Genomic DNA, 27,949 nt, shown 5'->3' with positions numbered 1-27,949 from the left:
TGGTCCAATTTGATGACGGACGGACGGACGGACGGACGGACAACTGTGAACGGGCCTCGGGGGCCTTCCTTGACATTTAAGAGCCTCTGCTGCCCCTGCAGGCTGCTGTGTGAAGCGCAGCCTCGCAAACAACAATAACAAGGAGAAGCTTGAGCAAGCGCAGGCGCTCCGGCTTGACCAAGAAAAAATTGGATTTGTGTTTTTCTTGCGTGAACTACGAAATGTGAAAACGTCATTGTGTCATTTGGGTCTGTGTGACTTTTGTAGATTCCAGTTCTTGCTCCTTCTCCGTCTGTGACAAAAATGTACTTGGGTCGTGGCTCCTTACATGGTGCTGGTCTGCCGAGGTTCTAAGGTTTCCACCGCAATCTAACTTTAACCTTCTGCTGGGCCCGCCGGAGGGTGTGAGGAGACGCCTCCGGATTATATTTGGACCTTCAGACCCCATCAGCACTTTTGGGCTCCATGCAGAAGTTTTACAACCGGAAGAACCAAAACACAACCCAGACTTGGAGCTTCATTGAGCCAATCACGTTGAGCTACAACGTGGACCTTCCAGAGCTTCACGATCAGGGAATTTGTTGACATGTTTTCTTTTTCTGGTTGTTGTTTTGATCCAAGAATGTTCTGGAATGTCATTTGCGTGTGTTCCTGGATGTTTCTGACTTGGCTTGGAGGACTCTGATTAAGATGTGTTGGGCCAGGAAGAGCACGTCGGGTGGTCAAAACCTCCACGAATTTCCTTGTGAGGCGTTGGAGCGCCCCCTGGGGAAGGGCACACCATGACGTCATCTGTAGGGACATGCCGCATTTAGCCAGTAGAGGGCGTCTTTACTTGGCTGTGTCTGTCCCACACAATGGTGATGTGCATTCCAGTTCTTTTAAGTGAACTGAATCTTTAGAATTTTCAAGTGTACCTAATGACAGGCCACTTTATTAGGGAAATATCAAGGTCAAAGGTCACAGGTGTCAAGCTCTAGTCCTCGGGGCCGCATTCCAACGTGTTTTCCAAGATAATAAAGTGGCCACTTTATTAGGTACACTTGTAAATGGCGGTGTACCTAATGGAGTGTCCGTGTGATTCCCTCGTTAAGCGCAGCTGCGTGAAAACTTTTTGGTCACTTTCACGTTCTGCAGGAGCTAAAAGTTTTCACGCAGCTGCGCTTAACGAGGGAATCACACAGACACTCCATTAGGTACACCGCCATTTTCAAGTGTACCTAATAACAGGCCACTTTATTAGGGAAATATCATGGGCAAAGGTCACAGGTGTCAAGCTCTAGTCCTTGGGGCCGCACTCCAACATGTTTTCCAAGATAATAAAGTGGCCACTTTATTAGGTACACCTGTGACCTTTGACCAGTTCATTAGGGAAAAATCATGGCCAAAGCTTAACTGAAAGTGAAAAGTGCCACACCCGCCCTCACCCCCACTTTCTGATTGGCTGTTTGATCCGTGACGTCACAAGGACACTTCATTAGGTACACCGCCATTGTCAAGTGTACCTAATAACAGGCCAGTTCATTAGGGAAAAATCATGGCCAAAGCTTAACTGAAAGTGAAAAGTGCCACACCCGCCCTCACCCCCACTTTCTGATTGGCTGGCTGATCTGTGACGTCACTTGGACACTCCATTAGGTACACCGCCATTGTCAAGTGTACCTAATAACAGGCCACTTCATTAGGGAAAAATCATGGCCAAAGCTTAACTGAAAGTGAAAAGTGCCACACCCGCCCTCACCCCCACTTTCTGATTTTCTGTTTGATCTGTGACGTCACATGGACACTTCATTAGGTACACCGCCATTTTCAAGTGTACCTAATAACAGGCCAGTTCATTAGGGAAAAATCATGGCCAAAGCTTAACTGAAAGTGAAAAGTGCCACACCCGCCCTCACCCCCACTTTCTGATTGGCTGGCTGATCCGTGACGTCACTTGGACACTCCATTAGGTACACCGCCATTTTCAAGTGTACCTAATAACAGGCCACTTCATAGGGAAAAATCATGGCCAAAGCTTAACTGAAAGTGAAAAGTGCCACACCCGCCCTCACCCCCACTTTCTGATTGGCTGTTTGATCTGTGACGTCACATGGACACTTCATTAGATACACCGCCATTTTCAAGTGTACCTAATAACAGGCCAGTTCATTAGGGAAAAATCATGGCCAAAGCTTAACTGAAAGTAAAAAGTGCCACACCCGCCCTCACCCCCACTTTCTGATTGGCTGTTTGATCCGTGACGTCACATGGACACTCCATTAGGTACGCCGCCATTTTCAAGTGTACCTAATAACTTTATGCACTTTTTGTACGTGTCAAGAATGTGTATTTGACTACTTGCTCTTTATTGTGGGGGACACCAACACATATTACACAACGTCAAACATATACATATTGTCATATAAAGCAGTTAACCAAATGTCAGATTTTTGTTTTCATGCCCCAAAAAATAAAAAGGAATAAAAGACCAGACAAGTTTTAAGAGGTTTTAATGTTTGTTAAAATAATAACAATAATAAAAGTAAATTTCAAACCAGCAATCTAATGTGAAATTGTAGTAGATATATCGGATAACAATATTTAGCCGTATATATGCATACGCGTTATTTTAAGTGTTAGAAAATCAAAGAGAAGCATCATCTATCTCCCCATTGTTGCATAACGGAGGGCGCATCCCTTCATGCAATAAAATTAGCAGTTAAGCTTGGAGAAAACCTGCATAAAAGAAGTGCTGTTTCACTGAGTGGTTCTTTCTTTGCTTGGCATAGTTGACGCCAGGAGGGAGACGCAACACATTCAATGACTGATCGATTTGTTGATGCCACGGGGGGAAGGAAGGCAGGTCACTCGTTGACTCGTTCGCGAACGGGAAAGTCAGGACTGATCCGTTCTCGCGATGACCTGGAATTGCGAATCACTCACTCACTGAGCCGTTCACTCACAGATCCGTTCAGTTAGTGAACGGGAAATGCAATTCACGACCCGTTCGTGAACGGAAAGTGACGTCATTTTCTTCTTCGTTTTGTTTTACGGTGAGGTAGCACCAGCTTCAATGCGCATTACCGACACCTACTGGTTGAAGTCATATGAACGAATCGCTATAGGAAGGGATTCGTTTACGGTTGTTCACTGGGAAGATTCCTTTGAACGAATCGTTCACTCACGAGCCAACGCGCGCTCTTTCTTTTGGGGGTGCTGTTGTTTACTTCGAAAAGAAACTTTTCTCAATGTCGTTTTCAGCCATGTTCCACCCCAAATGTGATTTTTGAGCATTTTTTGGAATTACTTGCCTTTGGTGGTTGTTTTTTCTTTGTCTTCTTGCGTTTGCTGATCTGTCAAAGGTTTTTTTGTTGGTTTTGGTGCGTCAGAGGCGCCGACGTCAGCGTTCGGGGGGATTACTCACACCCCATATACGAGTCGGGACACGACAGCGAGCGACAGGCCACTTCCTCGACCACCGAGAAGTTGCTTTCATTCCTAAATTAAAAGTGCCCGATAAAATGTATATCATTTATTTTTGTGGCAAAATCCAAATATTTTGCTTGAATAAAGCCATTTTATTTATTTATTTATTTATTTATTTATTTATTTATTTATTCATTCATTCATTCATTCATTCATTCATTCATTCATTCATTAAAATCTTCTTCAATTTGTTAACTTTCATTTGATATTTATTTCCTCAAATGCATTTGGGGTGAAAGACTGTTGAGGTGTGAACAAACATGAAATAGTGACACTAAAGTAAATGAGGAGAAAAAAAAACAACCCCGACAAGGTTTCTCTCTCCTGGTCTGTTTTCGATTGCAGATGTCGGGGTGTCGTTGGGCACCAGGACTTTGAGGGATCATCTTTCACCCAGAAGGATGGATGCTGAGCTCTTCTCAATGGAAACCACATGTAGGACAACAGACGGGGGATTGCGTTGGGGGTGATGACTAAACCCTGCCTGCCCTCGCCCCCCTCCACACACACACACACACACACCCCGGCCCACCCCCGACATTCCCGACACGCCACGCAGGGGAGGGAACAGAGTGAGCGAGCCAGTGGCAACAAAAGAGCCAACAGCGTGAAGGTCTTAAGAGAAAGGTACGGCGGCGGCTCAGGACCACGTTGAAGAACTCCAGGAGAGCACCAAGAAGAAGCCTGAAGATGTCCAAGGCGCTGCTGAGGAGAAATTCCAGCAAACAAAGTCTGCAGAACCTCATCAGGTCAGTTCCAACAGGAGCCTGTGGCCACTGTCCGTCATCATCGTCATGGTGATGATGACTTGTGGCCTCCAAAGCTCTTTTGAACTCATTGACAGCATGATGTTGCTCTTTGCACACGCAATATATTGCAGCAAAAAAAAAATTCTCCAAAGCCGACCGGTTCTGTTTTGTGGGACGCGTCAACCTTTTCTGGATGTTGATTAATATTTGTGGCGTTGCTGGGATTACTGGCGGATTTTTGTGGGTCACAAAGGTTTTAGAGTTTCGGGGATTTGGGATGCGGATAACAAACATGTTGACATCCAGAACTGGACGGGAAGCGCCGCCGCCGTTTTGAGACTCAGTGCCTCGAAATATGATGGATATAGTTTTTTGGATAAAAATTCCATAATAGTATATGGAAGGTGTGTGATGTCATCACTGACTCCCGGCCGTGTCATCAAAATGAGAACAAATAAAAACAAACAAACAATCAATTCAGAAAAAAGAAAACAACAAATAAAAAAGAAAAGATAAAACAAACATGAAGTTGAGCTGGCAGCTTTGTGTGATGTCATCAGGACAGCAAATGGCGAGTCAGTGATGTCATCACTGAGCACGGCGTCAACCTGTGAGTCGCGCCTGGGTCCTAAATGCAGGAGGCGGGGCCAGGGCGCAATCAGCCATTGATGGTCAAACGCTGCCATGGCTCCTTGTGATGATGTCATTCCCAACTAGGAAGCTTGATGTCATGCCAAAGCAATGTTGCTGGAATCTTTGATCCGACGGCTTTTATTGTGAAACGCTGCGGAAAGAAATGCCAGCGAGTGTGTGTGTTTATCTCAGCGCAAGGATGAGGTCATCGCTCAGGAAGCAGAACAGCTGTAAACAGACGGCGACCTATGACCCCCCCCTCTGAGCCCCATGCACACACACAGATAAGCAAGCGGCTGAGGAATGTTATTTTTGTTATCAGATTGATTGACAAGGGTTGTGAGCCCTCCCCCACCCAAGGTGTGTGCTTGCTTTTTTTTCGTGTTGTTGTTCAGGTGGTCGTCCGTGGCTGATTGGAATGTTTGCATGTAGCACTCCAAACATGACAAGTCTGGACTTGTTATGACATCATTGGCCTGTAATTATTCCTTTCATTGTCGTCGTCGTCATCGCATCCGATGACAACACGTCTTCTCGCTTTTCTCACCGGTGACGTCTTTTCACGTCCGCCGAGACACAAACGAGCGCTGACACGTCGTAGACAAAAGGAGCAGGTGGTAACCTTCTTTTTTTTTTCTTTTTTTTTCTCCTCTGCATTTCGGGCACCTTTCTTTTGTGTCGGCGAGACTGGAAGAGTCACAGAAAGTTCGCTCAAGACAATGATGATGCTGCTGTGCGCCAGGTTGACAGCGCAGAGGAGCGTGGAGGACGCCGAGGAAGTGGAACGCGAACGCAGGAGACGTGCCCGAGAGCAGCCGTGTCACAGCAACGGCGAGGCGGACTACGCCGCCGACAACCTCGCCGTGTAAGTCATCCTCGCACGCAAGCATACGCGGCAGCTGACGTGACACAAAGAATGCGGATGACGTCGTGTCTGTCTGCCGAGTCGTCGGTGACCCGCAACGCTGACGGCCGACCAGTCCGGGCTTTGTCATCATCAATCTCTCAAAGTGATTGACTTGTCAGCGACCATTCCGCTCACGACGTCACTTCTTCTTCTTCCTCCAGATTCGACGGCGGGCCAAAGCCTGGCGGCTCACCGGCGGTGGAGGAGGACGAAGGCTTCAGCGATTGGACGCAGCGCAGACAGCAGAGAAGCCATCAGCGGCAAGTCGGACGGGACGAGGAGGAGCACGGCGGTGGCGGCGCTTACAGGTTATTATTATTACAGGTCGGAGCCGAAAGACAGCGCCGCCACCTCCAGCACGTCTTCTTCTTCTTCATCCACTGGCGTCCGGTGCGAAGCGGAAGATGACGACGGTGAGTCAAGGCTGGAGACGGACGCCAGTCAGGTGAGCGGCCATTTTGTCCCGCCGCCGTTGTCAGTTCATGTCCAAATTCAGATTGTGCGGCTCACGTTTTGCATCCAGGTCTCATCCACATCCAAAGCTTTCCTTCTCGAAGATTCCGAAGCGGTGGGCGCCCAACAGGAAGTGACATCACTATCCAGCAACCAATCAAAGAGCAGGTACACGCTAGCATGCGACAGCATTAGCACATGAGTTCATTGCCGTTCATTGCGTCAGGAACGGCCAGACGGACGCTGTCTTGGAGGCGGAGCGTCGCCTGGAGAAGGTCCGGCTGGGCCTCCAGGAGAAGGAGAGCCAGGAGCTGGAGGAGCTGAAGCGACGACACGCCCGAGCCGAGCAAGAGCTGGAGGAGCTGGCCAGGAGGAAAGAGCAGAGGAGCCGTCTGCGAAGCCAGGAGGAACGACGACGGCAAGACGAGCAACGGCAACGCCTCGCCAAGGAGGAGGTGAGCGAGACGCGTCTTGGACATTGAGTCGGGATGGACGGACGGATGGACGGACAGCTACCTTGCTGCTTTGGCTGACAATTGGCTTTGGACGCCATTGACAGGAGGAGCGGTGCCGAATGAAGGAGGAGATGGCGAGGAGGCGGACGGATGCCGCCCAGAGGGTGAAATTGTTGAGCAGTGGCGACGCCGACCAGGTCTTCAGTCCCGTCAAGACGCCTACACACAAAGTAAACAGCGGGCTGCCGTATCAATGGATTTGTCCACAAATAACGATCTAAGCGTGTCTCGTCTTGCCACTTCCAGATCACAGAGCGGACCGAGTCCCTCAGCCGCTCGCTCAAGAAAAGGTAAATGGAGGACATTTTGGGCTGCTTCTTTGTTTTATCGCCATGACAACAAGGGCCTCATTCCTTCTGGTCGTTGTCTGGGGTTGGTCAGTAACAGTTTCAAAAAGACGCCGGCGCCCGTCCTCGTCAACAACATCGACGACAAGAAGGAGCAGTATGCGCACGCTGTGGAGGTACGCAAGCGCAAGCACACAAATGGCTGGAGCATCAGGTCAAAGTTCGATGCATAAGTGCGCTAACCCTAGCTTTCGACCCTACTTTGAAACCCTCACTCTAGTTTGAACCCTAAGATGGGTCACAAACGATCATAATAATATCCTAGAAGTGAATGACTCTCTACCAAAACAACAAAAATGTGTTTACCTACATTGAGTCTAATATGGCTCCTTTTTGACCCACTAATGGAAGTCAAGTCTACTTTGTATAGCCCTAAATGACAAGCAATCTCAAAGGGCTTCACATAGACAAACAATTGACAATTATTCTCAAAGCATCCCCTGATCTGAAGATCCCAAAAGGGCAAGGAAAAACTCCCAAAAACCCGACCTGAGAAACCTTGAGAAGGGACCACAGATGGAAGGATCCCCTTTTCAGGAAGAGTGCATCCAAGGCTTAAAGAAATTTTGGCCAATCCCAGTCGTTGATGAGTCTGCCGCTTTCGGTCCAGAACTCTCAGGAAGCGCGAGGCTCCAAGGCCCCGCTGGTGGACCTTCCCAACTCTCTGGAGGCCGTCACCTCCAAGAAGAACTTGTTTGAGGGGCGGAGCAGCGGCACCCCCAAGACAACCTCCTGTCAGGTAAGCGAGGCCCGAGGCCTCCCTAAGCACGCACGCCGGCCTTTTCGACTCACAATATCGACCAATCAGGTGGCCGTGACCCACTTGGTCAGCCAGTGGGCAAAGGGCCAAGCGGATGTCAAGAGTGGAGATGTCATGCAGAAGAAGAACATGTGGGAGGTGATTGGAGATTCATCAGGGAGGTCCACCGCAAATATCAAGGTAACACCTGCTAATGCTAACACGCTAACATGCGCGTTCTTATTGCGCTTCTTCTGCGTGTTCTCGTCAGGGCTCGGCAGCAGCGAGTAAGAAGTACACCTTCGTGGTGACGGGCCACGGCAAGTACGAGAAGATCTCCGTGGACCTCGCCACCAACGGAAAGTCCGGTGAGAGAAGTCACACCCTTTTGAAATCCCTTAACCTAGTCCAAATCCCAGATGTGACACTTATGAAGGAAAAAGGAAAATGGAGCAAATTTTGCCTGATTGCTTTATTTTGGTGTAAATCCAGATTTGGATTTTTAAAAAATGTAAGACAAGCGCACACACCAGAAAAACAACAACAACATGCATGGCGAGAACATTCATCTGCCTTTTTAACGGTTCATCTTTTCAAGCGACCTTCTCCTTTCTTAACCTACCTTTGCCACAAACGCTCTCCTTCTCGAATCGATTCAGCCAAATGCAGAAGACAACAAAGCAAGTCAACGTTACCGTTCTCTCTTTAACGACATCAAAATGAAAGCATCAAACTTGCGGAGACGAGTAGCACCGTGGCGAACATCTCACCAAAGGAACATTTGGAACAAACGGGAGCCTTGTTCAAACATCAAAGCTTTTTAATGGCAAGACAAAGGTTGAGTCCAAACAAGCAGAGCCAGCCAGGACTCGGCCACTACTTGAGGAGGCCTGGCGCTTCTGATGCAGCAGCGGCACTTTCCATACGCTGTGGCCCTCCTCCCTTCTAAGAGCTGAAGCCTCTGGCGGTTCTGTTAAAGTCTTTTGGTTCCTCGTCCTTGGCCTTGCGTGCGATCAGACCCATCTCAAAGACGGTGGAGAACTTGGTGAGGGGTCTGGACGCTGCCTCCTTTAGCTTCTTGGCGTCAAACTTGGGGCGGAAGAGCAAGATGGGCAGCCGGTGAGCAAAGGACGGGATTTCCTTGGCCTGGGTCTTTTTGTCCTCTTTCTTCTCCTCCTCCGTCGTCTGCTGCTGCTGCTCTTCCTCCTTCTTTTTCAGCTCGATCTGGTGCATGATGTTCTCCTTGCTGGAAAACATCTGGAAGAGCACGGCATCCCACAGCTTGGTGGCATTAGGTGGTGTAGCCCCAGCGGTGTGGACCCCCTGGCTCTGGTCCTGGCCCACTCCCTGGTTCTGCGGAAACGACGGCTCCTCCTGCTCCACCACCATGTGCTTCTTAAGTCTAGACCAGCCGCTCAGTTTGGATTTCAATGCCTTTGGCTTCTGGGTGGTTTGAGGCGACTCGTCAGCTTTCTTGTCCTCTCCTGCGAGCGTTCCAACCTTGTTGTCCTTATCTTGACTTGGGGAGGATGTTGCTTTGACCTTCTCGACCTCAGAGACCTTCACCGACTCTTCGACCTTTGCCTGAGCTTGATGTTTGGAAGCCTGGACTTTGTCTTTGCCAAGAAGCTTCCTTACTGCCTTCAGAGGGTCTTTCTCAGGAGTGTGAGGAGCTTGTTTGGCTATCTGAGGTTTTGGCATGTCCATCTTCGGGTGGACAGGAGTTCTGTTGTCTGAGGTTGGCGGTGTAATGTTTGCTGTTTTCTGGATCTGCTCTTGGTTCTCTGGGAGCGGTGGAGGAATCATCCTTGCCTCTGCTTTTGGGGTCACTGCTGAGGTTTTGGGTGTCTGGGAAACAACAATCATGGGAGTTGTTGGGGGGGCAGAGACCTCTGCCTTAGGGGGTTCTTTGGCTTCCATCAGCTCTCGGTTTGGTGTTTTACGTTGGGTGGCTGCGGCCTCCTCGTGCCTTGCATCCTGAGCTCCTGTAATCCCAAAGGCCGGTGTGTGCGTTTTGATTCCTCCGTAAGCGGCGTACTCTCCGGGCATCAGTCCACGATAGGCAGACTTTGATTTGGGCCCGACTAGAGTCGGGGTCTTTGATCTCTGGAAGCCTCCACTGTGCGGCGACGTTCCGTACGTGGGCGTTCTTGGTCTTTTAAAAGCCGGAGATGAGATCAGCAGGCGGGAGCCCTCGTAGGTTGGAGTGACGGGCCTCTGATACCCAAAGGTTGTCACTGCGGATGTTAACTCAGCTGTGGGAGTTCTCCTGGTCAGATCAGATTCTGATTTGGACTTTGTCATGGTCTGTGGACAGCTGGCCTGGGCCTCTCCGTACGGCTCCGTGGCAGATGCGTAGATCTCGGGAGTCTTGGCTCTCATTTGGGGAGTTTTGGACCTCTCTGACTCCATCATCATCGGTGACACTGCAAACAAGAGAGGGTTGGGTCTGGAAACCTCAAAGACGGGGGTGGCGGCACGCTTTGCCGGGGTTCTCGGACGCTCCGTCAGGCACCTCGGTGAATGCATTTCCGGGGTGGGTGTTTTGGTTCTGGTTTCAGGTGTGGGCGTGGCTCTCCTGATCTCGATGCTCGGAGCCGCCGCCGCGTTTATCTCGACTTTGGCCGTTTCTCTCCTCACGGGCGCGTTTGGTATTTTGGCTTGTGGTTCGGCGTTGACCAAAAGATCGGGGCTTTCGGACCATTGCCACGCGAGGCTGGCTTCTTGGTTGCTTTCAGTTGTGCCCCCGATGGCGGTGAGGGCGACTGTGTCGTACACGGGCGGCGTCCTGGATGTCTCGTAGTAGGACGTGCTGGCCGTGTACAGGCGGATTTGGGGGACCTCAAACATAGACTTGGGAGATTTGGAAGGTTCCGTGGCTTTGAATGTCGGACGGGGACTTTTGGGCTTGACGAACTGAGTTAGGACCGTCAGCGGGCGGATCAAAGCCTGAGCTCCTTCCGCCGGGTACCAGGTCGGATTGGGGCTGGCCGGTTTGGGCTTGGTGGGCGGGGCTACGGCTAGTCTGGGAGTTTTGGGGAAAAGACTGGAATCTGGGGGTGTCAACTCTGGAGGAGGGACAGCGGAGGGAATGGGCTGGACGGGCACCGTCGGAGGGAGCGGTGCAGCGCCGGCGCCGTGTTGCGGCTGAGGCGAGAACCTTGCGGCTCGAGAGAAGGCCGTCCGTTGCGGGTAGGGCGACGCCACATGCTGGTAAAGTGGGCGGGCAGCGAAACGATTTGACTGATGGCTGGCGTAGAAGGCGTAGGGCGCCTCAGGAGTTTTGGGCGGCGTGGAGCGTTCGCTGCGCTCAAGGTCCGGGCTGGCTTCGTTGACCGGGGAGAGGCTGGAGCGGAAAGGGCCGGCCGCCTGCGACGCCTGCGGGCAGGTCTTCTTCTTGGCGCTGCGCTTCAGAACCTTCTGGAGACGGGCATTGTCCTTCCTGGGCTTGGGGAGCAAGGGGGGCGGGTACTGGACGGGAAAGAATCCAGGCGGGATGGCTGTGCTGTAAGCGAGCGCCATGAGCGCCTCGAGCTCCTGAAGAACAAACCACAACAAATTTGTCACTTGATTTTGTCTTTCTTCCAGATTTGTGCGATTCCTGATGCGGTCTTCAGCTTGGAGCAAGATTGACACGGAAGCAAGCCTAAGCTATTAACCATCAGCTGCACTTGTGACATGTGGTGTACGTCTTTGTTGCCGCCGTGCGCCATCACTTCCCGTTTGCTGCTGATGTCACCTTGCAGTCATTGAGGCCTTTTGTTGTTGTGCGGCCCTTTTGTAAGTCCGTTAAACTTGGTTTTCTGCTACGACTATTTTGCTTTTTTGAAAGGCATTTTTTCAAGAATAAAGTTTTGCCAGGTTTTCAATTTTGGGGTGGTGATACATTTTTAAAGCTGTACTTTCTCAATATGAAAAAAATGGCATTTTATGGGAATAAAATAAAATTCGATTTCTTTTTGTCAAATATTTTGCTCCAACCAATCAAAATGAGGAACTGAGAATAATTGAAAATAATCAAAGAGCTGTAAAGAATCAGCTGCCACTACTTGGTGAAATGTAGGCCAGTGTACCCCCCCCCCCCCCCCCCCCACTTAAAAGCCTCCACCCCCCCTCCTTTTAAGGCACTGGAAGCTTGGCGTCGAAAGTGGAAAGAGTAATAATAGCCGTGTCATAAAAAGTTGTCATGGTCCACAATCGCCGAAATGAACCCAAAAACACAGCAACCATTTTCTTACTGGCTTGCGAGTGGTGGCTCGTGTGCAGCAGGTAGGTTCCAGTTCAAGCAAGACAAGTGCAGCCAGGAAGTTTTCAACCCCCCCCCCCCCCAAAGAGCAGCAAGGAGGAGGTGGTCCTAGCACGGCCCAGCCAGAGAAGAAAAGTGGCATTTACCTGGTGCAGCGGTGCTGGGCGGCAGCCGTCGGTCCGGGTGCTGCCTGCTTGTCGCAGCCCGGACTGTCAAAGCGGCTGCTTGGCGTTTGCGCCCCACTCCACCCCCACCCCCTTTGCCTCCGAACGCAAGGACCGCTCGCCATGACAGTCCCAAAATAAACGGAGTGACAGCAGCGGCCGAGCGGGGCGCAAATCTAAACCTTAAGTTTGACCTCCCCCCCGCCCCCCCCTTCCCAGCAGAAGGCCCACACTTTGAGCGATGTGACGTTAATTGTCGCACACATGACGCATCTACAGAATGTGCGGCAGGGGTTACGTCGGGACACGTTAAGTCACACTTGTGTTACTCTTCCATCCTGGTCCAACTTCTCCACACCTTGCTGAACACCACACCAAAGCCCGAGGACTGAAGACCCCTGTGTTGCATAATGTTGTGTGTTGAGTTACACGAGGTTCCGTTACGTGCGCTGTTCGGTCGCATTTCATCTGGTCTCGACTTTTCTGCGAGATTGGGAGGGAGACTGTGACGTTGCTGAGGGCTTCACTGAGTGGATGTGAAATGTTACTGCAGCACCCCCTAGTGGAAGATGTCTGCTCCGTCAAGATGGGACTCGCAAAGCCACATCACACACCAGGAAACGTTCCGGCATCCATCAATTAAGGAGCTAGATTTAGTTCATTGTGATGAGAAGATCGAGAAGGTCCAACGATGCTGTGAGGAGACAGTTCAGGGGGAGAATCTTCAAGAACATTGAAAGATTGCAGAAGGTTGTGAGGAGAACTTTAGGAAGACGACAGTGAGAGGAGAAGACCAAAAGACCGGGACATTGAGGGAGCAGCTGTTGGAGCATGAACTTCTCAGTCTTCTCCTTGCTCATTGTGAAATGTGCTTGACTCATGCCGTGTTCCCGGAATAGCCCGACGACACGGGTACCGGTGATCTGGGGCTTGGCCAAACTTGAGCTGGCGGCCGGCGTCTCCTCCTCCTCCCCGGCCGAGCGCTGGCATCTCCTTATTGAGGACCGGGAGAAGGAAGGAGTGGTTGCGCCGCCGAGTCGGGCCCACCGCCAACGGGGCCCGCCCCGGCCCGCCCTTCGGACCAATGAGAAGGCGCGACGGATCGAGTGTCACTATAACAGAAGAACAAAATCAGCGCGGTAAGTTTGCAGAACCTGACAGCCGCTCTGCGCCAGCGGGGACCTCCACGCTTCACACTTCTTCCTTCTGCTTAGCTCAGGTAAGAAAGTCCAAATCCCAATCCAGGTTCCTTTGGTCCAACAATTCCAAACCAGCGTGCTCAAAGAGCCTCAGTGGTCCAAAAATCTTTTGTATTGGTCTTCAAGGATGCTTTATTTATTAAGTTCTGCCTCCGGTCCAAATGCGTTAAAGTAAGCCAGAGCGGGTCAGGCCCGTGTTGTCAACAGAACAGCTGTCGGTCACATTCAGTGGGAGCATGTTGGTTCTGCGGGAGCTGTCGTGGCTTCCTCCATACTGTTGATTTTGATCTTGTGCTATGTGTTGGAGCAGCGATTGGCCAACATGGCCGCCTGCTGGTGGCCAACATGGCCGCCCGCTGGTCTGTCTGAAAATGGGTCAGCAGTGACGGGACATTGTGATTTCCAAGGAATGCCGCCGTCCAACCAAAAATGTAAACAGACCACACGGCTGCAGATCGCTTTGCTATCCATTGTTGATCATTATGATCCGGGTTGGACCAATACCATTGATGAGGAATTATGACATCATTTCCGGTGGCCTTTGGCATTCATCACTGGCCATTTCAAAAATTTATGCTGACTTCTTGCTCATTTGGAGGTTCTCAAAGAACTGGTAGAACTTTGACGCTTGCCGTCGACTGGTCTTCAACTTCCTGTGTTGTCTTTGATGTTGTGTTATGCCTTGGATTGTTTGCAAGGTGTCAGTCAATGAAGATGTTCTAGCAGAACCTCCAGCGCCGAGGCCTTCTAATGTGTGCTGCCACAGTATAAGCGTTTGTTTGCTTCTTGAGAGATCAACAGCAGATGGTTGCGACGGTTCAGACGGTGTCATCTTCCACATGGCAGTGAAGCTGCAAATGGGCGTGGCACGCGGCCACATGGCGGCGGGATCAACACTAGCGGCCAGAAGGAACGGCAACAATTCTTCAGTTAGCGTCAAGGCGTTCCCGTCGACGGGGATCTGAGGTTTCTTCTGAAAGGTGAAGTCAGCGAGGATCGGTCAGGTCAGGCAGGACCCGCGTGATTGAAGGAAGCCAGCGGACGGCCGCATAAGGAGACGGCAGGTGGAAGGACGGCGGACCTCCTCCAAGGAAGGAAACAAATCCCTTTGCGGCATTCCGGGACACCCGAGCCGGGCGGCGCACAGCTGTGACTCAAAATAGACGGCGGAAGGCGATAATGGGAATAATGTGTGCCTAAGCTCCTCTGCTCATTGGATCAACTCTTCACTCCATCACTCACACGTAGCATCCATGATGCCATTGGGCCCGCGACGCTCGTCCTGTTGGATCAAGTGTTGCCGGCCGGCCATGCTTCTCACGCTAATGCTAATCACGAGCACCGCAACAGAATTACAATGTTGAAAATCACGGCGAGGACGTGACATCTTTGTGTGCTGGTCTCCCGTTTGATTGGGCAAACTGTTGCTAGGCAGGCTAAGCACGTATGATACTACAGATTGGAATATTACGCTAACGGGCCATTTTGCTCAGCAAGATACGACGCAAATCAACAAGTGGGGGGGGGGGGGGGGGGGTTATATTGGATTACGACGAATCAGGATCTGATTTGATGTTATTGTATGCGTCGCTTGTTGTCGCTGGGGTGGGGTGACTTGCTGTGGGGGGAGTTTAGTGCGCTGGGTCTAATTTTAAAGCGTTGACAATTTTTGCAAACTCGAAACTTCTGCCATTTGATACCTGCTGAAGCCTTGCACATTTTTTACTGCTTTTGGTTGGGGCGGGCAGGAGGGGGGGGGGGGGGGGTGTTTAAATGTGTGTGTGTGTATGGAGGGGGCGGGGCTGCTTTCAGTTATTTTGAAGCTGAGCTTTAAATAAAGCCAGCTCGTTGCTACGTCGCAGCAACTAAAGCCAAGACGTCTTGGGCTTTGTATGCGAATTACACGCCACAATAAATGCGATTGAGCCCGTTTGAATATGTGATGTCAACTTTTTGATTCGCAGGGTGAAACGTCCACGTTCAACATGTCCGACAACGAAGAGTAGTAAGTTCCTTTTTGGTCATCTTCCATTTGTCAATTTTTGTTTCTGTTTGCTCCTTTTAGTCACATTTGGTGTTGTCTTTTCTGCGTGCTTGGCGTGAGCCATTTTTTACCGTCCCTTTTTGTGTTCTGATCTTGTGTCTTCTTGTGCCCCCAGCGATCAGACAGAGGGTAAGTAGTATCCATTCTCATGGGCTCCTTTCTTCCTCCCCGCCCCCCACCATCATCGTCGTCATCATCACAACGGTCCTCGGTGGTGTGTCTGTGTGCATTGTCACTGGCGCCGTCTCGGCATGACGGCTGGCATGGATCCCGCCGGTGTGCCCGTGAGATCTTGTTTGTAAATGTCCTTCTGCTCCTTCTCTTTCTCGGATCGCCGTGAAGAGTACGATGGTAAGCCTCTCGCACTAACCTGCGCTGACGTCTTGCTTTTACGTCACGATAAATTAACCCCGTCGGAGCACGGGCGGCACTCGGACGCCGTCTTGCAACAGCTCTTACAGCCTGCGGGGGTCCTCCACACTTACTGTTCCTCCCCTAAACTTGCGGTTGGTTCTCAAACTGGGCTCGGCCGGCGCCCTGCCCTGACATTATCACGGCAAAAACATGAGCCCTCCATCGTTGAAGTTCTGATGGCTGTGACATCATCACACAAATCTGACAGAGCTGCCTCCAGTCTGCACTAGTCACTTGTATGTCAACTTGCTTTTTTGCAAGATAATTCGATTTCAAAAACACATCATTGGTCTTATAAAGGTGATTATTTTTTTAACTGGTGTTAGGAATGTAAAGGAGCCCTGGGAAAAAAAATAAAATAAATCTTAGCGGACCCAAAAAGTTTGAGAACCAGCGCAAGCTAACCTTCCTTCTCTTTGCCTCCATTAACCGCACGTGGTGTGGCCGTAGCGGAAGAGTTAGTAGAGGAATTAGAGCCGGCCCCCGAGACAGAACCTGAAGTAGAACCTGAACCCGAGGTAGAACCTGAAGCGGAAGCAGAGGATGAGGCCGAAGGTATGTGGCATGGACGGGGCGGGGCTATTCTATCATCCATTAGCACACTGCAATGTGCGCTCCAGTCATGCTATTGCTAACTTACCTTCCTTTCACCTCTGGACAAAGGCAATGAGCTAACTTGGACATTAATATTTATGCCTCATTTTTATTTCTTTGGAATTGTTTTGTTGTATTTGTTATTCGAAAGGTGAATCATGGTAATCAACATGAATCCTGGTAAAGACATGCTTTGGCAAAATGGCACCATTTCAATTCAACAATTCAAATATTGTTGTCAATAACATGAATTGATTTACAAAAGAAGCTTTATTTTCTCCGGTCATCTGATGACAACATCAATCACTGGAACTCAAGCTTTGTTTCATAATCTGATGGCAACAAATCCTGACCAAAACTCAAGCTGCTGTTTTTTTTGTTTTTAATTTCGTTGATGATGTGACGGCAGAGAATGACCGTGGCCATTTAAATGAAAGCTGCTGCTGTCTTTCTTGTAGGAAATAAGTGGATGATTAGCTCATCATGTAAGCGAACAAAACAATCGGACCTCAGATTTGTTTTGCCTTGGGCGAGCTAATATGCTAACAACCTTAGCTGTAACAGTAGCGCTGATAACAGCACTAGTCGCTACGAAGATGATTGAAAGTCAATCATCAGCACAACATGGACGCCATCATTTTCCATTAGCTTTTTAGCTCAAGTTTGCTTGTGGAACTGCTCCTCCAACGCCAAAGCTAACACTTTTATTTTCTATTCTGCTTTTGTTCTGGACGCTTGCTGCATGCAGAGGCCTTTGAAGAGGAAGGTACGTTCTTTTCACGATAAAACTCTTCATATTTCAACTTTGGAGCTTCGCACAATCGTGCAGAAAACCGCTAGCGGAGGACAAAAAAAGGGTGAAAGAATAAGAGATGCGCCACCGCCCGCTTGTCAGCTGCATGGCATGAAGCCGGCCGCTGGGAAAGAGAGGACCCTTGTGATTATGTGACCCTGCCTGACTTGTAGACGGAGAAGACCACGACGAGTTTGGGGGTCAAGCCGACGAGAAAAACCACACGTTTTGTTAGAGCTGAAGAGAAGGATCATTAATAACACAGTGAACCCTCGCTGGGCAACGGGTTCTTGTCAAACGGCTCGTAATGTTGCCCGTTCATTTGATGATCAATAGTCAATCGGTTAACCTCGACTGAACTCTTGCCGTTGTCTTCAAGACAACTGGGCCGACGTGGGAGCCATGAAAAATTCGTCGGGTGTTTTGGCGCCATCTCGTGGCATCTTAATGAATTGTTTACACCCATGCGAAGCAAGTGATGCTTGCTGCAATCTCTTGAAGTTGAGTTCAACGTCATTTTTGTTGAATTGCACCAGCGAGCTTCATGCTAACGTAATAGCATTAGCATTGATGTCACGCTACTTGGCGTCAGTTATTGCTTGCGAGGGTTCACTGTCATCAACTTTTAAGATGGTTGCTCTTTTTCCCTTCCAAGTCTAATCACCAATTAAACATTTGAGTGCTTGAGAGACTATTTAATCCGTTTGACTTCTAACAGCATTAAATGTACTTGTCCCCTGCCCCTCCCAACCTGCGCCGCCGCCATCTTGATTGGCGTCCCTGCAGAGGAGAAGCCAAAGTTCAAGTAAGTCTCCTGACGGATCGAAGCGTCCTTTCGGTCCGTAGCCAAAGCGCACCGACCAACGCATACGCTCGCTCTCGTTCCCTTCTAGGATGAGCGCTCCCAAGATCCCCGATGGCGAGAAAGTCGACTTTGACGTAAGTTGCCGGCAGAGGTGAGACGCGCCGAGTCCCATTTTAGCCGAAAGCCAGAATCAAGCAGGTCTGGTGGAGCCAGCGGCCTTTAGTCAGTGTCGCTGACCGTGCTTTGGGTGCCTTCAGGACATCCAGAAGAAGCGTCAGAACAAAGACCTGGTGGAGCTGCAGGGCCTGATCGACGCCCACTTTGAGCACCGCAAGAAGGAGGAGGAGGAGCTCATCGCCCTCAAAGACAGGATTGTGAGTGTGCCAAACATTAAGATGGGCTGGAGAAAGTCGCGCTCATGTGACCCAAATTCCCGCAGGAGAAGCGTCGCGCCGAGAGGTCTGAGCAACAGAGGATCCGTGCCGAAAAGGACAAGGAACGCCAGGCCAGGCGTGAGGTCCGTATACCGTACCCGCCCCCCTTCAAGCCCCCCAAGATGCCAAGCCCGCTCTCGATTGTCTGCGTGCAGGAGGAGCGTCGCATCAAGGAGGAAGCGGACGCCAAGAAGAAGGCCGGCGAAGAAGCCAAAAAGAAGTCTGCTCTGACCAACATGGGATCCAACTACGGCAGCCACCTGCAGAGGGTACGTGTGACGCTTCATCATCCCAAGAATTGGTCTTCAAAATATGGCCAGCGGCGCTCACAACTTTTGTCTCCGCCAGGCGGACCAGAAGCGCGGAGGTAAGAAAGAGACGGAGAGAGAGAAGAAGAAGAAGATTTTGGCCGCCAGGCGCAAGCAACTCAACATCGACCATCTCAACGAGGACAAGCTAAAGTGAGAAATCCCGCGTTCGTGACCATGATGGCGTCCATATTGTGAGCTTACTGTCACGCTCGACGCACCGTTTGCGTTCCAGGGACAAGATCAACGAGTTGTACGATTGGATGTGTCAGCTGGAGTCGGAGAAGTTCGACCACATGGAGAGGCTGAAGAAGCAGAAGTACGAGGTGAGTGTCACCAAAACAGCGCCGCCCCCTCAAAAAAAAGGAAACAAATAACACCAAATGTGGTTTTTGCACGCCGTCAGGTCACCACCCTGCGTAAGAGAGTGGAGGAGCTCAGCAAGTTGTAAGTAACGCCTTTGCGTGGCAGCATCTCGTAACTACAGCGCCGCCGCTGGTCAGGAGGAAACATTACACCACATTTCTAAACACATCATTGCCAACTAAAGGCAAAAACAGCTCCTAAAACGTTTTCATGACATGCTAGAGGAGACAATAATGCTGCACATTAAGCTCCATGTTCATGTCAACCTGTTTTTAAAAGATGGATCCAACAGTATTAATAGCAGCGGTTTAAAGTTCATAACAAAGATGCTAACGTGGCTTTATTTGTGCATTGCACAGCAGCAAGAAGGGAGCCGCCGCCCGCCGAAGGAAGTAGACGCCGCTGGCGAAATTATTCTAGCTGAGAAGACGCACCACGTCGTCGCGCTGAAGACGCAACGTTATCGCAAGCCGCTAGCGACTAGTGGCTAGCTGCTGCTAGCTGCTAACGAGAGCAATAAAAACATCTTGGACCTCCATGCTCTCTCGACTGTTTGGTTCTCAGTATTTTTGTAAATAAAGTTTGACTCTTCAAGACGACCTCTTTACCCCTCTCGTCATTCTACGACACTAACAGGAAGATTGAGGCCATTCTTTAAGAAGCACATATATAAAGCTAGCAAAACGGCTGAAACTTATCATAAAACTAAGTACTACGTAATAATGGCTAGTCAAAGTCAATAAAAAGAAAGCAGAACTCACCAGACCACACATTGATTGGAAGCTGCCCTGGCCCAGTCCGAAAAGTTCTGATCTGTTGTTTGCTTTACATCTCTGCCACTTTGCGCGCGTCCGTCGGTCAAATGGGTCCGTGTGGAAACGGCCCCTTTTTGTTTAGTCACCGGAATTAACTATTCCGCAACACGCATTTTTATGGCAGCTTTCCTTCGCCTTTGTTGAGTGAAGGAGGGATAAAAAGATGTTTGCTTTCCAACAGAGGGAAGGACAGCACAGTTTCGAATGAATTGGACTCCACTTTTGACGTCATCACGCCACGGGGACTCGGTGTAGGTGACAATGTGCTACACCGCCGCCACGCCACACGGCGGCAATGTTTCTCCACAAGACCGCTGCTAGTTCATGTCGACGTTGACAGATGAGAACCGATGGAACCTTTATGAAGCGGTCAGAAGATTTGGTCCTCATCTAATTATTCCTTTTCATGATATCATTAAGAAAAACTTTGTTGCCCAGTCTTGATCTTGGTTTCAATCAACGGAGTAAGAGGGATCTATTTGGTACGTTCATTTATTTTTGAAAGTGGAGTAAAAAGTCATTTCAACGTCAAATCGAAGAATTGTTAGTAATATAGTTCAAGGCCATTTTGACATTCAAGTAACTGAAAATGCAGAATCTTTCTAGTTTACAATACAATAGTCGAGTACCGATTTTATAGTGCAGTGCAAATATTTAATATAACAAGACTATTTTATTCCACAATAAAGAAATTAAAAAAAAACATGTTTTAAAGAAAAACTATAAGACATGAGAGTTCAGTATAAATAAAGTAAAAGATTTATTTTATATTGGAGTGTCACTCGGTTTGTATAAATATAAAGTTGAACATTTTGTGTCACGACAAACAAAAGCATTAAATACATTTAACAAACGCTCTTATTTACAAGATCAGTTTATGGATACAAAAAAAAAAATGGTCCTCTGCAGCAGTGGAGCCAGCAAGCAGTCAAATCATCGGTCAGTTTTTGCCATTTTGCTGTGGTTGAAATCGAAGTGGAGGACGCGAGGGAAGCTTGAGGTGGAGCTAGGAATGTAAGCAACAACAATCACTTGCCTTCGTGTTGGCTGCATGAGCAATCATCCCCATCAATAGATACATTTGTCAGCGGGAAGCCGACAAACTGCGCAAATGCAAAGCAAAAAGAAGAAGAAGAAACACGGCAGCGGTTACTTGCGTGACATTACCTTTAGGGAGCGCAAACATCCATGAATACGTCCGACAAAAACGCCTTGAGTGTTGTTATCGTTATTGTAACAATCCACGACGTGTAAAATAGTTTTGTCGTTCGAAGCATTCACGAAGTCAAGAATCATTGAGAACTCGCTCGACAAACATTTGAGAAAAAATACTGAAGCGTGATCATTTTGCACGATAAGCATTTAACATGACATTCATTTCAAATAGTGGGCTAAAAACAACGGGCTACCTAAAAGATCCTTTCATTGAGTGACTAATTGGGTTGTTTTGATTGCCATGGTAAGCACCGGGCGCAAATGTCAACTTTGAGTGGCGGGGAAACTGCTCGTTTTGTTGTTGGATGATGATGTGGCGCGCCGGCCTCCTATAGGACTTGGTAGATGAGGTTGGCGTCCCGTTGGTGGTCGGCGCTGTCGCCAGAGGGGGCCGATGGCGCGCCGGCAGGCGCGTCCGGGGGAGCGACGCCGGGCGCGTCCGCGTTGCTGCCGCTGGCGACGTTGGCGTCGGTGGAGATCCTTTCCACGATGCTGGACAAACAATCCAGGCTGGAGACCACCGACGCACGCTCGCGCTTGACACCTGCACGCGTGCGCGCACAATTGGTCATTCCTACAACGCTCACTTCCTCGTTGGCAATTCATGCAACGCGCTAGCAGAAGGCCGCGCTACAGCCAGGGGACCGGGCCGCAAAATCATTTTGAAATGATTATTTTGGAAGTGTGCTGAACAATGCTGGAGGTGGGCCTATACACACATTTCGTTCTTCCCCAAAATATGTTTGTGCCATTCTGGTTGAAAAAAAAAATAAAATAAAAATCAGAACGTCACCAACACCTAAAATAATTCATCGAAATTTGCCACTTGATGGAGTCCCGGAATAGGGCGGTTCTTCGGGGCCTTTAGAATGAATAATTATGCTAATTATTCACGACAACCCGCCGCCCCAATCGATAGTCATTTGGGAGAAGTGACGTCACGGGCTCTTACCGTTGCTGCTGTCAGTGAAAAAGTTGTTGGCGTCAAAAGTGGCTCGCTTGGACGAAGGGCAGCTAAAGTCCGCCTGCACAAATCATCATAAAAATAAAAGCAAACATGAAAGATTGTTACACAAAATAGAGCGAATTTAAATGCGTCATTTGGAGTTGTGTTTTGTAAAAGGTGTTTTTTTTTTTTTCTCTTGATCATTTTTGACAGCAGGCTTGTTTTCCATGATCATTTACAAACTTATTTATTATAAACCTTTTAATTATGCGATCGACATTGTATTATTACTCTGTTTCGGCAACAAAAATCTGCTCTCAAATTAGTTTGGCGCAAACGGCAAACTGGCAGCATGCGCTCATTCAGATCCATTCAATTTTAATTTCCAGCCATTTTACCTCGTTGTGAAGAGAGGGCAGAAGAAGAGAATTTGTCATATTTACAGGGCTCGTTCTTAAGTTTATTCATTTTCATTTGACTCCAAGGTTATTCATTTTCATTTGACTCCAAGGCTGCCAGAGAAAAGAAAATATTTAAATATATAAAATGTATATAGAAAGTGGCAATTGGATTCAATTCGATATTGACTGTGGTGATTATCAAACTTACATTTCAGTGTTTTCATGAACTAAAATAGACCTAAAGAATAACTCATTTGAATTTGAGCGCATGTGCGATGGGGTTTTATTTGTGATGCGAACAAGTCAGCATTGATTAGGATCAATTGGTCAAATGCAAAGATTTAGCGCTTGAAGTTCAATCAAGAACTTTTTGCCTTAAATTGAGGCAAAATTAAATGTCATATCAAAACAATTTCGAAAACAACCCTTCTTATTTATTTAGCTTATTTTCTTCTCCTGTCGGGCGCGCGGCCAGGACAAGCTCATTCCCAAAAGAGAAATATTTAGACTTTCATTCATTTGTTCAAAAAAATGAAATGTTGACCTTTTCTGATATTTTTCAAATTAAAATTCAGCAAATAAATTAAGCCCACTTCAGCCATGAGGGTGTGGGGATTTTTTTTTCTTTTCTGCTAGCCTCCTTACCATGCCGTCGGAGCAGTTGGAGCGGGGGCTGGAGGAGTCCGAGTCGGCGGCGTAACGCTCGACTTGCAGCGGGTAGCAGGCGTCGCCCGTCGGCGGGGAGCCGGCGGCGGCGGCGGCGGTGCCGGCGGCCCCGCCCGCGCGTAGCAGCGCCTGCAGCGCTTCGATGTATCCGATGGCGTTGCGCAGGATCTCGACCTTGGGCAGCCGCTGGTTGGGGTTGGCCGACGTGCAGCGCTTGAGCGTCTCGAAGGCGTCGTTGACTTTGCCCAGGCGGCGGCGCTCGCGCAGCGTGGCGGCCTTGCGCCGGTCGGCGTTGGTGGTCTTGCGCTTGCACGCCTTGCACGCCCACAGCAGGCAGCGGCCCGCCTGGTGGTGGCCACTGGGCGCGCGTACGTGCTCGTCGTCGTCGTCCGGGTCGCGTGCGTGCGAAGACCCGGACGACGACGAAGACGAGTCGTCCGGCTTGCAGGCCTGCAGCAGGCCCGCCGCGTGCACCATGCGGGGATCCAGGTGGGGGTCCAGGTCCTCGAAGAAGCGCATGTCGCTCGTGTCGAAGCACGGGTCGTCGTAGAAGTCGTCGCCCGGGCAGCCCGGACAGGGCGTCATGTTGAACTGCATGTCCGACAGCTCCATGCTCGCCACGGAAAGTTGCCCTGCGCGCAGCCGCCTTAACGGGTGCTCATGTTGGGCCTGGCTGCGGGCCTTTGGGGGCGGGGGGGGAGGGGTTGCTGGAGGGTTCGCTTCACTGATACTTGATGGGGAACCCCGAACCCGCTCCCAGCGTCTTATAGCTGCCAGGGCACGCGTAGGCGTGTTTAGCAGGGCGACGTGCACCTGACGCTGGCCAATCGGGGGGCCGCGCGCGTCGCGACGGCTCTTAAGACTTCACGCCAATTAGGATCCAATTACGACGCCGCCACTCAACGCAGAACATCCCCATTCACATGTTCGACTGCTGGTGTTCATTTTTCCTTCATCCCCACAACCTTTGAGAATGTTTTTACACCAAAAAAAACATCAATAAATATAGCATGTTGACAAATCCAAGCGTATGGCGGGCCTGCCAGGCAGCAAAAAAAAAAAAAAAAAAGAATTATTACATGGGTCCATTTATAAAATATGACAAGGTGAGATTGGAAGTTGATGATGAGAATGCCTCTGACAAAATGAGATCATGACAATATCAATCACGTTGACAGTGGAACAATCCCAAGGGTCCGTGGAGGCTTTTCCATTTGCAGCCCTTAAGGACCACCAAGGTGTTGACATGCCAAGGAGACCCCGGTGCTGCTCAGCTGCCATACGCAAAGCCCCCCTGCCCATCTTCTAAGATGGACGCCCCCGTCTGGAGCTCAGCTGGGGGTGACGAGACACGCTGGGAATCAAATGGCTTCCACTTAAAGGGAAATCATCTCGCTGAGGTCCACTCGGACCACACCCAGATAACGACCCGCTGCCTCATTAGACGTCGTTGAACCTGGCTGGAGCGACACTCCAAAAGTGGCACATATATAACCAGACAGCCAAACCTGAGGATGATCCATGCATGCATGGCGGCATATTTGAACAAGGGCTGTTTGCGCCGTTGCGGGCGTGAACTCATCCGACTTGATTCAGTCCAATCGAAGGACCTCCTCTCGTTTCCTTTCATTGTGGAGTGCTGGCATCACAAGGAGAGGGACCTTTCATGAAACACAATGACCAAAAAGACATCGGAAGCTTGGCACACTTTTCGTGATCGGCTTTATATTTGATAACTTAAAGGACGGTGGCTCCAAAGGATCAAAAAGACAAAACGCTCATATCGCATCTAGGTGTCAAATATCACCACGGCAACCGCGGCAGAAGACGAGTGTGTTGACTCGTCACCTGCGGGTTCAAAGGTCACGGACCACACAAGTGCCTGCCACTGCTACATGACCACAGGCGCACGCACACACACTCACGTGTAACCTGAGTCTTATTGCTGTGTAAGCAATTACTCTCATGTGCTCATCAACATGTTAACTGCAGACTAATGCTCACACACACACACACACACACACACACACACACACACAGCGAGCGCTGCAAATCAACTTTATTCATCCAGCAAGCAAGTCAATGTCAGCGAGGTGAGGTGGTCTCCGTCCGGGTGGTGAGGTGAAGATGCTTCCCGCAACAGCTGAGCCCCTAAAACCATCACAAGGCCCCCAAACGGGACCACCCAACACCACACTTGTGCATTTTTTGGATTTCATTGTGACAGAGCGCAAGTTTTCATTCGCGGTCGTAACTACTGATTGATTGATTGATCGATTCTCCATTTTGCAGCATGACCGTCTTGTCGTTCTCCATGTTATCAAGTTCTAAAGTATCCAGACGAGGATACTTTTCGCACTTTTCGTCCCCTCGCTAATCTGGTCCCCATGCTAACTTTTTGGAAAGCGACCCGCTTTCTTTCGATATCAATCGATTGAAGCCGAGTCTCTAAAGCTGGAGCCAGACCTGCTCCATGTTGTATTTTTATTTGCCATCCTGATACTTTCCGTAACCGCATCGGGACCCGCTAACCCACGATAGCATGTTAGCAGCGCTGACGTGAGGCGCACGCACGTTAAAGCGAGCTCTCATGTCAACGTTTCAGGTTTCGTCCTCCGGCACCTGTCGTTAGCCGTTAGCCGCTAGCCGGCCATGCCTCGTTTTGTCTCGCTCGTGCCAGCAAATATTTGCGGCGTTGTGTCATGCCGCTTCCCTGAGAGCTTTCCTTCTCGCTGGATTTAGTCTAATCGCGTGTTCCACTCTGGCATGTGAGGCTGTATGCCCACAGCAAGCGCCTCCAGCCCATCCAGGCCCGCAGCCAGGACCCGTGGGGGGTCTCCGAACGCAAGCGCGCGTTGACGGACACGGAGAACCTGCCCGGACTTTTACACGTCACAGGAAAGAACTCAAAGAGCTCCACATGCCTCAAAAAAAGCCTAATGTAGCATGGCTAGCTAGCGTTTGACTTCATATAATTCAAGAGCTCAAAATAGGACATTTTGGGGGGGTTATCAATTTCCAAATGCTCCCAAAGTTTTTGGTCTGCTGACTTCGGCCGATCTCCAGCATATATTTTTAGTCCGAATCTCCTGACGAGCGCCATTGGTCCGGTACGGCGGGGCGTTGACTTCCTGTACACGCTGGGGGTCGACTTCCTGTACACGGTGGCGATGTTCGTGTACAGTACACAGGCTAGCCACTGTTAACCCAAACTCATCTTGGCTCACTCGGATGGGCACGGATGTCCTCCTGCTGACTCCCCCCATTTTTCCATTCAGGTTCTGAACCTGCTGTCATGCTTGTGAAGTCCACACCACGCACGACATGCAAAAGTCTTCGGCAACGTAGGGCAGAAAATGACAAGAAGGTAAACTTCAAGAAAGTTCTGGAAGCGGGTGACATTTTGTCGCGGCAGTGACGTCCCAAACAGCGTGACTCATTTACGTGATCCGATGACTGAAGCTTATTTCTGGCTTCTCGTGTACTCTATGTACTGAACGTATGTGCGTGCGTGAGAGAGAGAGAGAGAGAGCTGCTCGTTTGCTCGCCGACTAACAAACCTGCTCACGTTTAAAAAAAAAAAGTATATTTTTTTTCAAACACGGCTTTTCTTGATGTCTTCCATTTTGAGTCTTATCCATTCATGACTATCTTCGGGCTTCAGACTGGTCAACAGATTCAACAGGAACCGTTTGCCTGAAACTTCAGTGGGACTGAAGGAATGCTGTTTACTGCAGACAGCCAACTGCTTGCGCACGCACACACTCACGCACGCACACACACGCAGAGTGTGTGTGTGCCCCCTCATTGGTCGGCGGTGTCGTCACGGAGACAACAGCTGTCTCCAGGATGAAGAAGCTACTCGGAGGGTGCCAGCCAGTCTGCAGGCCTGCAACCGGAGAGTCCCACAGGAGTCCCTAACACACACACACGCACACGCACACACTGGCACGGCAGGCCTAGCTTAGCGCCCTCTAGAGCAGGGCTCAGCAACTAAGTTTGGCCCCGGCCCAAATTTCTTCTTACTGACATTGTCATGGAGCAAGTTGTGCTCATTTCAGTGTGGCTTGTCTGAAGCAAGCACATGGAAGGCTCCATTGTGATTGTCACCGTTTTTTTTTTCATCTTCAAACAGTTCTTGACAATGTAGTGTGTGTGTGTGTGTGCTGCACGAGTGCGTTCATGTGTGGGCGTGCGTCACATGTGTTGTTTTCACTGACGGCAACTGTCGCAACAACGACGCCTTGAATCTGCACCTGCCACTGACACAGCAAATGTGCAGATACACACACACACGCACACACACAGATGAGCCCCAGGCGGAGGCGAGCATGCTGGGAGTCGTGATGGCTACAGACGCCATCTTGGATGTTTGCCATCCAAACATATACACGCACAGCTTAAACACACACAGACATACAGTACATACACGTACTATCAAAACATATGCAAAAATATTCCTCTCACACACACAGACAGACAGACAGACAGACACACACGCGTAGACATGTACTTGCCGTCATACGTTAAAAAAATGGAGACGGACACACGTTGGCACTTTTGTTTTAGCAATGGCGTTAAGGCAAAGTTTAAGGACATCCTTTTGGGGTGGAGCTGGGGGAGGGGGGGGGTTACAGGCGGGGTGTTTACTGTGCCCACGAGGATAGGAAGTTGGTCACGGGGTCAGAGGTCAGGGAGCGATAGCAAGCTTCACTTCTATGTCAGTGT

The 27,949-nt window shown here is 49.7% G+C and overlaps 4 protein-coding genes across 10 annotated transcripts; 2 read left to right on the top strand and 2 right to left on the bottom strand.

Moving 5' to 3' along the window:
• The first annotated feature begins 4,025 nt into the window (after positions 1-4,025).
• Positions 4,026-11,778, top strand: lsp1a (lymphocyte specific protein 1 a). 2 transcript variants are annotated; one of them, XM_061283492.1, is made up of 13 exons: positions 4,029-4,217; positions 5,593-5,715; positions 5,919-6,017; positions 6,082-6,202; positions 6,281-6,378; positions 6,437-6,665; positions 6,770-6,895; positions 6,972-7,015; positions 7,107-7,188; positions 7,683-7,811; positions 7,881-8,012; positions 8,083-8,179; positions 11,400-11,778. In XM_061283492.1, the coding sequence occupies exons 1-13, from the start codon at positions 4,159-4,161 to the stop codon at positions 11,414-11,416; spliced, it is 1,356 nt and encodes a 451-aa protein (XP_061139476.1). In that variant the 5' UTR covers positions 4,029-4,158; the 3' UTR covers positions 11,417-11,778. The 2 variants fall into 2 exon arrangements, with proteins under 2 accessions (XP_061139475.1, XP_061139476.1); XM_061283491.1 differs by having other exon boundaries at positions 4,026-4,217; positions 7,683-8,012.
• Positions 8,265-20,029, bottom strand: prr33 (proline rich 33). Of its 2 annotated transcripts, none has more exons than XM_061283474.1 (2): positions 19,940-20,029; positions 8,265-11,348 (listed from the first exon to the last, which is right to left on the bottom strand). In XM_061283474.1, exons 1-2 carry the CDS (start codon positions 19,949-19,951, stop codon positions 8,757-8,759), a joined length of 2,604 nt encoding a protein of 867 aa, XP_061139458.1. In that variant the 5' UTR covers positions 19,952-20,029; the 3' UTR covers positions 8,265-8,756. The 2 variants fall into 2 exon arrangements, with proteins under 2 accessions (XP_061139458.1, XP_061139459.1); XM_061283475.1 differs by lacking the exon at positions 19,940-20,029 and adding an exon at positions 12,204-12,364.
• LOC133157178 (troponin T, fast skeletal muscle isoforms-like) lies at positions 13,291-19,777 on the top strand. Of its 5 annotated transcripts, none has more exons than XM_061283515.1 (13): positions 13,291-13,440; positions 15,385-15,425; positions 15,580-15,593; positions 17,221-17,238; positions 18,052-18,070; positions 18,159-18,204; positions 18,328-18,444; positions 18,510-18,587; positions 18,660-18,773; positions 18,853-18,965; positions 19,048-19,138; positions 19,219-19,259; positions 19,538-19,777. In XM_061283515.1, the coding sequence occupies exons 1-13, from the start codon at positions 13,306-13,308 to the stop codon at positions 19,572-19,574; spliced, it is 864 nt and encodes a 287-aa protein (XP_061139499.1). In that variant the 5' UTR covers positions 13,291-13,305; the 3' UTR covers positions 19,575-19,777. The 5 variants fall into 5 exon arrangements, with proteins under 5 accessions (XP_061139499.1, XP_061139500.1, XP_061139498.1 ...); XM_061283516.1 differs by lacking the exon at positions 17,221-17,238 and adding an exon at positions 15,807-15,815; XM_061283514.1 differs by lacking the exon at positions 17,221-17,238 and adding an exon at positions 15,795-15,815.
• Positions 20,030-20,729: 700 nt separating the features above from the next.
• On the bottom strand, positions 20,730-23,942 carry myod1 (myogenic differentiation 1). Its single transcript, XM_061283513.1, has 3 exons — positions 23,201-23,942; positions 22,161-22,233; positions 20,730-21,752 (listed from the first exon to the last, which is right to left on the bottom strand). Exons 1-3 carry the CDS (start codon positions 23,831-23,833, stop codon positions 21,538-21,540), a joined length of 921 nt encoding a protein of 306 aa, XP_061139497.1. The 5' UTR covers positions 23,834-23,942; the 3' UTR covers positions 20,730-21,537.
• Positions 23,943-27,949: the final 4,007 nt, after the last annotated feature.

The sequence above is a fragment of the Syngnathus typhle genome, linkage group LG7 (genome assembly GCF_033458585.1).
Source record: "Syngnathus typhle isolate RoL2023-S1 ecotype Sweden linkage group LG7, RoL_Styp_1.0, whole genome shotgun sequence".
NCBI classification, from domain to species: domain Eukaryota; kingdom Metazoa; phylum Chordata; class Actinopteri; order Syngnathiformes; family Syngnathidae; genus Syngnathus; species Syngnathus typhle.
Note: the sequence above shows the minus strand (reverse complement) of the source record. Positions and strands in the feature narration are given on the sequence as shown.